Raw genomic sequence first — 11,215 nt, 5'->3', positions numbered from 1 at the left:
GCCCAGAGAAAGGTCCCTTGCACTCAGTCCAGGAGGTACCTGCCCCTCCCCCCTGTACCCCCGTCCCTGAAGATTTTCCATTTTGAATTCTCTTCTCCATCTGGCTCTTTCCCTAACCCTGATAACTAGCTACCCTGGGCATGACATGATCATTGTGTGTCGTGCCACCCCTCTCTGAATACATGACACAGTCATCTAGGGCAATGGAAGTGGAGAGAGGGTACTGCAGGCCAGATTCACTGCGGTCTGCCGTATTTAATAGAATTATTTGCTTTGAGCTGTGTATTCTCAGCTGGGCCAATGCAACTTTGGAAAGAGATTTTGCTCCACTTTTTCTGCCAAGCCTGTGTGTTCAGCACTTGCCCTGGGGCGGGGGGGGGGGTGTGTGTGTGTCAGTAAATAATAGACAGAAGGTGAAAGTTTGAGCTGCAGAAGTCCAGAAGAGATCACATCAAGTAGACACCCAACCATGGAGCCAATGTTCCTCTAGCACGGGCTTTGGCTCAGATTCTGTTCTCCACCAACAGATGAAGACGGAAGGACCCATCCACACAGGTTAGGGCCTGTGTGACCCTCAAAGTGCAAACTGGCAATGCGGCATCAGCTACTTGTGATTGTTTCTCAAAGGCCCAGGGATAAACCTTTCCCTCAACCGTGCCCAGAAGGGTGCTCCTGGTGTGACCTGGTTTTCTTCTCTTTCTCTCTCCTTTTCTCCTCCTCCTGTCCTTCTCCCAGTCCACATTTGCTTCCTGTGTTTTGCACAGCCTTATGGGTGCATTCTACAGGATGAAGGGACGGGTAGGGGTAGGTTGAGACCCTACCTTTGATTGTGTTAGCCTCAAGAAGTCATAGCCCCATTTTCCTTCCAGGCACTTGGGTGGCTGTAGCTTGCCATTGTTTCCAGGAATACCCATCCTGCAGCAATGTGCTCCCATTTGAAAGAAAAAGTATTTAAAGTAGGGCATGGGTGGTAGAGAGGAGTTAGGTGCCCATCTTTAGAATGAGGAAAGAATTCCCCATTTCCTACGAACAGCAGTTTTGAGAACTCCTACATATATAATATGAACTTTTGCTTCCAATGTTCATAGCCTTCGGCCTCAAAGGAGTTAGGAAACCTATGGATCCAAGTCTGGCCTCATCTATGCCTAGAGAAAGCATCAGATTTCTAAGTCTTCTCTTTCCCTGTGTCCTCAACTTCTCCCTAGTTCCTTTGTCCCCTGCCTTCCCCTCCCTCTGCCCCTCTTCCCCCAACCTCAGGTTAATCCATCAACAGTTTCCCACTGGGTGTTTGCAGAGCACTCCACAGCCATTGTTGGACATTTTCTCTCTTATTTGCAAAGTGCTTTGCAGCTATTATTACAAGACTGTCCTCTCAGAGTGGGGAGATGCTGACCCACACTCTAGGGTCGAATTCCCACTGTTCCCCAGTGGCAGGACCAGGACCTGTACTGGAGAGGGGCAGGAGTAGGAGGCAGGCTGTCCCAGGCTGGAGCCATGGCTGGGCCCTCAACTTGCTCTCTGGGAAGGTATATCCTGCACTCTTTGGTTGAAAGAGTAAGAAGTGCTGACTTGGGGAGTCATAGCTGGCCACTCATTCTCCCCCAGAATAGGTACTAAGTGGCAGAGATAGGCTGCATTCCTCCCATTCCTCGGCCCAGGAGGAAGGGGAGTTTATTTCTGTGTCCTACATAAGAGCATAAGATGCTCCCTCCACCTAGGTGGGGTTGAAAGCTGCTTGGGAATCATATATCTTCTTTTTCAAAATCAGAATTTTAAAGAGGAGTAGCTATGATGTTCCAGACTCACACTTTCTTGAAAACAGAAGCCCCCACAGTTAGTCCAGACAAGGCTGCTCTCTGGCCGCCCGTGTTGCTACCACACGGCAGGACAACTTGCATGTTCTGGTTTTCAGTTTGCAAGCCAGAGTCAGCATCTTGCGCCTCCATTACATCGCCTTCGTATTAATCACGTGAGGTTTCCCTGTGGGGGCTGGAGAGACATCACAGTGAGTAAGAGCGCTTTGATGCTCTTGCAGAGTAACAGGGTTTGGTTCCCAGAAGCCACATGGTAGCTCACAACCACCAGAAACTCTAGTTTCAGGGGTTTGATGCCTTCTCATCTCTGCAGGTACCAGGCACAACATGATACATGTACATCATGTAGGCAAAATGCTTAGACACATAAAACAAATCTTTTTAAAAAAATAAAATTCCCATGTAACATTTCGTTGACGTGGTTGGGTCGTAAGACTAGGTGGTGGAGTCCACACACAGGCATGCCTGGCTAGGTGTCATGAGGGAGCATGGTCCTTGCTTCCTGCCCTGCTCCCTCCTTTGGCTGCTGAGTGACACTAACAGGTCTAACTGGGTTGGACTTCCACATTTCCTATCCTAGGCCAATGGTGTCTGCCACGAAGCCCACACCCAGTTGAGAGTTCTGAAAATGGAATGAGTCATCTTGTCACTCCCTATTGGTTCTCAGGGCCAGTCTGTTAACCCCGACCACTAGCATTCCAAGACCGAGGCATCCTCTTAGCTCCCGTGGCATCTGTTGGTTTGTTTCAATCATAAGAGGTTTGCTAAATATATGTGGATGACGAATACACATTTGCCAATGTCCAGTGACTTCACCTGGGTAGGAAAACCATTGTTAAAATGTATCACCTATTCTCTGAAAAACAGGATCAAAGGGTTGCATAGGTTTGGCCTAGAACAGTGAACATAGCTATGCCAAGGTGTGTGTTAAGCTAGTCTGTGGTCTTGGTTACATCTTGAGACTGTAGTGCCATCTAGTGTTCATGGCAAACAAAAGACTGCCATTGCTGCCTACCTCTCAGCTACTGGCTCTGGGAACTCCTGGCTTTTCTACTGTTCTCAGGAGAGAGCTTGAGAGGAAGAGCATGGCTGACAGGCTACAGGCAAGGTGCTGGTGCTGGTGGTGGTGCTGGTGGTGGCCCAGCAGAGAGCAGGGCATGGGCAAGAGTCACCTCTAGAGGCAGGTGACCTTGATGAAGGGCCTTCAGCGTGACACAGGTGTAAAAATAGCCTGCGTGCTGGCTCTCCTTAACTCCCAGGTCTGAGCAAATAGCCCCTCACACCTGTGTATTGTTTGCTTGGTGTGGACACACTGTTTGCAGGTGTAAATGACTGTTTGTGTACCCAGAGTTATGGGGAGGGTGCCCTATCCTTTTCCAGCCAACATTCTCTTAGTGCTGATTACTGAACACTGGAGCTGGCAACAACCCTCCCACCCCCCACCTGGTGCCTAAAGGAAGGATGGACCTTTAACCCTGCCTTCTAAGGGGTACCACTGCCCCCCACCCCCGAGAAGAACTCAGCATTGCCTTTGGTATCAGGAAAGGGGCAATTTGAAGACTAAGGTGGCTGTGCTTAGGGACGCAAAATTTAGATGGCATGAGTCAGAGAGACTTCTGGAAGTTTTTAACCAGGTTTAATATGACTCAAAGGGAATGAGAAAACCAACCCTACCTCTCTCACTTGGGCAATGAGAAGGGACATGTGGGATTCACCAATTGTAGAATTCTGCAGATGTGGAAGAGAAAGGGGAAGGGTTAGCGAACGGAAGGCAGAGGATGACAGTCCTCTGGTGGAGGGTTGACACTCGCACTTGATTGACTCTAAGGCACTAAGGATTATGGCTGGTGTCTTTATTATATGCTCCATATACCAAGAAAAGGGCAAACAATAATAATATCAGATCATGCATTACGGTTAAAAATAGTATCCTAGTTTCATTTCTGTTGCTAAGTACTCTGGCAAAAAGAAACAGAGGAGAGAAAGGGGTTTACTTTACATTACAATTCCAAGTCATGGTCCATCACCATAGGGAGGCACAGTAACAGGAGCTTGAGGTCACAGTTCACATCACATCCACAGTCCGGAGCAGAGAGAAACGAATGTATGCATCTGTGCTTGCTTGCTTGCGTGTGCTCCTTTTCTGTACTCTTGTACGGTCCAGGACTCCTTGCATAGGGAATGGTGCATACACTGGGCTGCGTCTTTCCACATCAATTAAGTAAGACAAGCTTCCATATACACACTCACAGCCAATCCCATGTAGCCGACCATCCCTCATTGAGACTCTCTTCTGAGGTAACTCAGTTGGCAATAGTTCTGTGTCAGGTTGACAGTTAAAGCTAACTGTCACGTGTGGGAAAACTAAGAACTATTCATTTAAGAATGTAAACAGAACTCTAGTCTCTGTGACCTAGACATTCCCCTTCTAGGACAGTATTCAGAGTAATAAGCAGAAACTCACAGATTTACATACCAAGAGACCATATTTACAAAACAAATATCAGAAACTAGGCAGGGATTAAGCAGCTATTGAAGAGCAGAAGGGAAAGGTGGGGAAACATTTCAGTGATGGACTATTACAGTGTGAGGGGAGGAGTTTATAATACATTTCCAATGTGGTAACACATTAGGGCATTAAGCAAACATAGCAAAGCAAGATAGGCTTGACCATATCAGCTTGACCTCAACTAGGCAAAAGCATGTGTCAACACTGGAAGTCTTACAAAGGACAGAATATAATGACACGCCTACAACTCTGTTAGTGCCCTGTACTTTCTTTACCTGTTTCAGTACTAATTCTCCTACAGTGTAAATACCTCTACATTCCATCGCATGTACTCCAAAGGAACAATAATCAGTGTGAGTTACTTTTGCAGTTATTAGGACCACAAGAGCTAGAACAAAACTGCTTAACAGATAAAAGAGTTATTTTAGCTTATGATTTCATAGGGATTTGGTCCTCTGTGGCAAAGGAAGCACGGAGGAATGGATAGGGCTGTCAGCATACTGTGGAGGATTCAGAGTACCACAGACCAGAAAGCAGAGAGAGTAGGGGAGGAACAAGGATCCCAGCATAACCTTGAGCGTTCTGCTTCTGCCAGCCGGGTTCCACCTCCTCGCTGGGTTCCACAGCCTCCCAAAACAGGGCCACCAACTGGGAACCAAGTGTTCAAACCAGAAGCCTGTGGGGACATTTCATGTTCAAATCATCACAAGGTCAAAATTTTGAAAAGGAAAATGAAGAAAAGGGTCCGAGTAGGTTAGGTGGATGCTATAAAGACTCTGGAAGCAAGACATGGACTCAAAAGGGTCCCCCAGAACCTGGGCAGCTTGATGACTCTATCTCAGGCAGCCCCGCTGTATCTAGATGGCAGAGAGTGGAACCCATTGGCCATTCGGTCCTAAGTGAGGAAGAATAGGTCTCCCGGGGAGACATCCTGCCCTGCTTTCTAGGTGAAAGATCTCTGAGCCAAACAAAGAAGTAATCATTTGTGTCTTTTCTCCTGTGTCCTCCCCCAGTAGATATGTTCGATGACTTCTCAGAAGGCAGAGAGTGTGTCAATTGCGGGGCCATGTCCACCCCACTCTGGCGGCGAGATGGGACAGGACACTACCTGTGCAATGCCTGTGGCCTCTATCACAAGATGAATGGTATCAACCGGCCCCTCATTAAGCCTCAGCGCCGGCTGGTAAGTGAGCATCTCTATAGCTTAGGTCCACCAGCCTGGAGAGCAGTCAGCTTCTCCCTTCCTCTCTGCACTTGGCTTTGAGGCTCTCTTCCCCAGCTTTAAAACTTTGGAGTTAAGGGATATAAGCTAAGGGGTTAGGTAGGGTAAGGAGGGAGCTTCTCATACCTTGAGAGTGAGCTTGCACTCACTCCAAAGATGCTGGCCCAGCTAATCCATCCCTATCACAATGCATCAGTGGGAAGGAAGTAAAGCTCAGAAAGGTAACTGGCAACAGCCACTGGCCGAGAGGAGCCAGATCCAGGTCTCCAGGCTTGAGACCAACGTAAACCAGGAGCTTGTCTTATTTTCAGTTGATCCCCTAGCATGACCCAGAGTCCAAGTATTTGCCACCTGGATCTGTGCTTTTTTTTTTTTTTTTTTTTTTTTTTTTTTTTTTTTTTAATGCCATTTGACTCTGTCTAATACCAACCCTGGTGTATGGCAGGGAAGGGGAACAGAGAGATACGTTCCGAAGCTTCCTCATTGAAGCCCATCAAACTCCTCACCCTAAGCACCCCAAACATCAGGCACTGGAATTCATGAATCCTACCTTGGGCAAGAATTTTTCTGTTGACAGGGGCTCCCATCTGTTTCTATGAATGGTCTAGATACCCAGAGCTAGTGCTAAGGCTAGCCCAGGGGCTCCCAAGGGACTATTCTGGCCTAGCCTTGCTAAACACAAAACACTTCCTTTCTATGTTGTAGTCTGCTTCTCGCCGGGTAGGCCTCTCCTGTGCCAACTGCCAGACTACCACCACCACGCTGTGGCGCCGTAATGCTGAGGGCGAGCCTGTGTGCAATGCCTGTGGCCTCTACATGAAGCTCCATGGGGTGAGTGGATGCCCTGCCCTGCTGTGTCTATGTCCCACCCCTCTCATGCCCTCAGCTCTGCCTGAGAGGAACCTCCTCCATTCCCATTCTGCAGGCCTCACTGGTCTTTCCTCCAGACTAGATTCCACTTGCTTCTTCTTTTAAAAACCTTCGTTTATTTGTGTGCGTGTCTGTGTGTCAGTACTCTATCAGACTCTACAACTGGAAATCCGTATTTAACTCCAACCCTTCAGGTTCCCAGGCCTCTTGCAATGCGGAAGGAGGGGATTCAAACCAGAAAACGGAAGCCCAAGAACCTGAATAAATCTAAGACACCAGCAGGTGAGGAATAGGTCTGTGTACAAGTATAGAACAAGTCAGAAGCTCCCAGAGCACCTGAGAGCATGTCTGCTCTGGTAGGCGGCCAGCCTCGGCAGCCAAGGTATGATGCCAACCTCCCCTCGGTGCTCTCAGAGCTCAGTAACAGCCCAGTAAATAAGTCAGCACTAGGAAGCCTTGTAATAGGCTGGTTAGATCAGTGTGGGGCCGGAGAGAGGAATTTTGCTCAGTGGCCCCCGTTTTTGACGCTTTGATCAAAAGCAGACAAGCCGTGCTCCTGACAGACTGATCTATAATCAGGGTACATTTGTGTCACACAGTACTCTGAACTTGTACAAGTTCCCTCACAGAGCCTCTCAAGACCCCATAGAAGCAGTGTCATCCTGTCTTCCTGATAAGCAAACTGAGAGTCGAATGCAATGGGGTCTGGAATGTTCACTCCGGGATAGGCAGTCTATTCAATATACTGTTCTGTCTTCACAGTTTCTATGTAGCTCAGGATAGTCTTGAACTTGTGGCCCTTCTGCCTCAGGTTCCTAAGTGCTAGGTTTATAGGCATGAGCCACCACACTTGGCAGTGCCTTCCTAATTTTTAGATTAAGTAAGTCATTAATGTTCCCTACCCAGAGCCTTCTCTGCTGCATATTGCCAACTTACGGTTTGCCTGGCTTCAGTTGCAGAGGAAATGAACTGACTGATGTGATGGACAGTTCACTTTCTCACCCCAGACAGGCAGACTCACCAAGTTGCCCATTTTTACCACCAAAAGTACGGCCATCATTCCAGTTTCATAAATTCAGCTGGAGCTACTGGGAGAAGTATTTCCTACCTAATCCTCCTGCCCCCCCCCCAGGATCCTGCCTATTTCTGCCCCCCCAGACTGTGACTGCAGCAGAGCCCCTAGGTAACCTCCCCCATCCCATGTGCCAGGCACAGGAGGAGCAGGCACTGAGTTCAGCAGAGTAGCCCTCATCCTATAAGTCAAAATCCAAAAAGTAAATTCCACAGCAGAGTCTGTTCTAGAGCGCACAGGGCATTTGTAATCTTTATTTATCCCAAGCAGTGTGGCTATCCACACTTTGCTACAGAGAAATATATAGTTAGTTATAAGCTGGTGTCCCAGAACCCTCTGGCAGTATCACACTAAAAAACAGTATCAAGGGCTGGAGAGATGGCTCAGTGGTTAAGAGCACTGACTGCTCTTCCAAAGGTCCTAAGTTCAAATCCCAGCAACCGCATGGTGGCTCACAGCCATCAGTAATGATATATGATGCTCTCTTCTGGGGTGTCTGAAGACAGCTACAATATACTTACATATAATAAATAAATAAATCTTTAAAAAAAAACAGCATCAAGAGTGTACACACACACACATACACACACGCAACGTGGTCTCCAGGATTGTCTCTCATGGGTCTAGGGTCGTGGGGGAATCAGAGACTTTTGAAAAGGTTCCCTTGAGGCTGGTGATGTAGCACAGTGGTTAGTGTGCTTACTTAGCACACACAAAGCCCTGGCTTCAATCCCCAGCATTCCATAAACTGGGCATGGCGGCAGAGGCTTGTAAACCCAGCCCTCAGGAGGCGGAGGCAGGAATATCAGTTCAATGGCATCCTTACCTACACAGTGAGTTTGTGACCAGCTGTTTTTAAAAGAAGGTACATTGGTCTCCTTGAAATGTTGATGCTTCTGTCCTATTTTGAGAACTGCTCCACCCCCAACCCAGCAAGAGTAAGTCAGGCCTCTGTCCTCGTAGCTGGACTGGGTTTCCTGACTCTGCCTCCTCGCAGGTCCTCCTGGTGAGAGCCTCCCTCCCTCCAGCGGTGCCTCCAGCAACTCCAGCAACGCCACTAGCAGCAGCAGCAGCAGTGAAGAGATGCGCCCCATCAAGACAGAGCCTGGGCTGTCATCTCACTATGGGCACAGCAGCTCCATGTCCCAGGTGGGTAGGCTGACAGAGCTGACAGGCCAGTAGATTCTAGATCCCAGTAGCCAGACCTGCCTTGGGAGGTGAGCTGTAGCCTGAGCTATTGGGCTCCAAGCAGCTCAGCCTCTGAGCCCTTGGTACCCCTTGTCCAGCTCCACTGATGTGGATACACAGAATATCACAGGTTTAGCACCTTCCTGTGCTGTGGCCATTGGGAACAAGGGACTGCACCCTGGTACATGTGACAGATAGCCCAATGGCTCCCTGAGTCAGTCTTGAGTGTTGGGCTTGGAAGCAGATTTGGACTCTAGAGCTTGCAGAGCTTTGAGGTTGGCCTTGAAGGATTTTCAGAGGAGAGGGCGGGAAGACCCTGTGAGCATGTCATGGGCTTGGGAACCACAGAGGGCAACAAGCTGTTTTCATGAGCTCTAGCTTCCTGAGAGCCTCAGAATGGCTGGCCCAGCAAGGGACCGTGCCCTCTTGCAGGTCTGAGGCACCCCTGTTCCTCTACCTTTTGAGGGTCGAGGAAGTCACAGGTTCCCTTTTCCAGCCCCACTACCCCTAGTTGTGAGACAATAGTTGAGGGTTCTACCATTAGAGTAAACTAGAGAGAACCTGGTTCCACAGAAGCAAGAGTGCCAGGACCCTTTCCGGATGGAGAGGATGACCTCAGTCTGACCCAGAAGACCTCTGATTGACCAGGAAGTGGTGATAAGAGTGTCTTCTCTCCTGTGGCTGCCAGAGCTTTCTGAGAAAGCACAGCAGCACAAACTCCTGGGCTGTGGCTCTGATTACAGTGCTCAGAAGCCAAAGAGGAGCACACAGACCCTAGCAGCTGGACCCCAGGGCCTAGGGAAGCAGCTCGTCTTACTCCCTTATTTCCTACTCAATCCTGGTCCTTCCCTCCTCCCCACCCCCCAGGAGCATCCTACTGGCTCACTGTGTTCTCTACCTTCCAGACATTCAGCACTGTGTCCGGCCATGGGCCCTCCATCCATCCAGTGCTGTCGGCTCTGAAGCTCTCCCCACAAGGCTATGCACCTCCTGTCACTCAGACATCGCAGGCCAGCTCCAAGCAGGACTCTTGGAACAGCCTGGTCCTGGCTGACAGTCACGGGGACATAATCACCGCATAATCAGCATCCCTCCTTCCCTCTTCAAATTCCTGCTCGGACTTGGGACCTGGGGGGCCAGCAAAGTAAAAGGCTGGGGCACCTTTGGCCAGCCCCTTTGTCTGGGAACAACTCCTGAAGAACAACTGGGTAGAACTTGAAGTTGTTGACAACCACTTAGGGATATGGGTGCTGGGTTGCTTCAAACATCCTTCCAGGTGGAGCACTGGAAAAAGCCTGCGTTCTAACCAGCAAGCCCATCTTGGCTGCAAACACAGCACGGTGAGGCTCTTCAGTGTAGCAGGAGACTTCTTCCTCATTCTCCACCTGCCTGTCCAGGACAGACACATAACCTCCTTTCACCCCAGCTCTGCACCGCAGCAGCTGTGGTGGTGGGTTTTTCTTTGTGATCCTACAGTGGCTGTAGGGGCTGAGGCTTCAAGATACCGTCTAGAGCCTGAGCAGGGTGTCTACTTGTTGTGGACCAGACACAGCAGCCCTGCCATTGTCCAACACTCCCCTTGAGGCATGGCACATCTCTGCATGTCCCATACCAGATCTGACTCCAAAGTGCAGGGTGCAATGCAGACGTTACTGAGTGCTTCCTGGGGGGAGATTAGGTGGAGAGAAGGCACATCTCCCATACAGAATGGCTTCATCAAATCGCAGCCCGGCAGTGGTGCCTTCCCTCCATCTCCCAGGAACATCAAATCCCTTGCTCTCCAGCCTGAACATCTCCTTCCCTCTGCAAAACTAGAGCCTGGTTGTGCAGCAGGCTAATGCCACTAGGTGCTGTTTCCCAGCATCCTTTTCACCCCTTTACACACAAGGGGTTCCAAGGAGGAACAAAACCTGCTACCAAAGCAGTCTTGGTGACTTCGCTCATCTGCACCTTGGGTCCCTCTGGAGGTTGTGTCTACAGCACAATCTGTTCCCAGGACTCCAGCTTGCTTGCCCTGAGCCTGCCAAGCCAAGCCTTCTTAAGTCAGACAGTTACCTGACTCTGGGACTTTCTCCAGCACAGATCCTTGGTCTAGAAAACAGACTGTTTGCAAAATAAGTTCAAAGCAGAAACAACTAAAGGAAATTTGTGAAAGGACAAAGGTGATGGATGGGAGAAGATGTCCCCAGGGCTGACAGGACAGCTTGCAGCTGTCCTAGGATTGGCCTTCCCCCGAACCCCCGCCATTACTGGGGCTCCCAAAGATTCTTCCTTGTCCTCATCACCCACAGAGCTGTAGCCAACTGTGGCATTACCTTATTTTATCCCAAACTCCCAGCCCCACCCCTAAACCTTACTGGCCGTAGCAGAGAATAGCTTTGAACCAAGATTCTGTTGTAATCATTTATGCTGTTTCTCCCTCAAGGCCGCCTTCCCATGCCTGTCCCTCCTCCACAACCCGTTAACATTGTCTTAAGGTGAAATGGCTGTAAAATCAGTATTTAACTAATAAATTTATCTGTGTTCCTCTTTCCCTCAGA

At 49.3% G+C, this 11,215-nt stretch overlaps 1 protein-coding gene across 2 annotated transcripts in view; it reads left to right on the top strand.

Annotated features, from left to right (window-relative positions):
• The window catches only part of Gata4 (GATA binding protein 4), a 42,775-nt gene extending 31,560 nt beyond the window's left edge, over positions 1-11,215 (top strand). The window contains exons 2-6 of one of the 2 annotated variants that reach the window (XM_031362246.1): positions 5,340-5,506; positions 6,251-6,376; positions 6,610-6,697; positions 8,485-8,636; positions 9,581-11,215. In XM_031362246.1, the coding sequence (XP_031218106.1) occupies positions 5,340-5,506; positions 6,251-6,376; positions 6,610-6,697; positions 8,485-8,636; positions 9,581-9,757 (710 nt within the window). In that variant the 3' untranslated portion in view covers positions 9,758-11,215. Of the gene's footprint in view, positions 1-5,336; positions 5,507-6,250; positions 6,377-6,609; positions 6,698-8,484; positions 8,637-9,580 lie in introns of both variants that reach the window. The other variant, XM_031362245.1, reaches the window with a different exon arrangement.

This window comes from Mastomys coucha, unplaced genomic scaffold (genome assembly GCF_008632895.1).
Source record: "Mastomys coucha isolate ucsf_1 unplaced genomic scaffold, UCSF_Mcou_1 pScaffold9, whole genome shotgun sequence".
Classification (NCBI taxonomy): Eukaryota; Metazoa; Chordata; class Mammalia; order Rodentia; family Muridae; genus Mastomys; species Mastomys coucha.
This window is presented reverse-complemented; position numbering and strand designations above follow the sequence as displayed.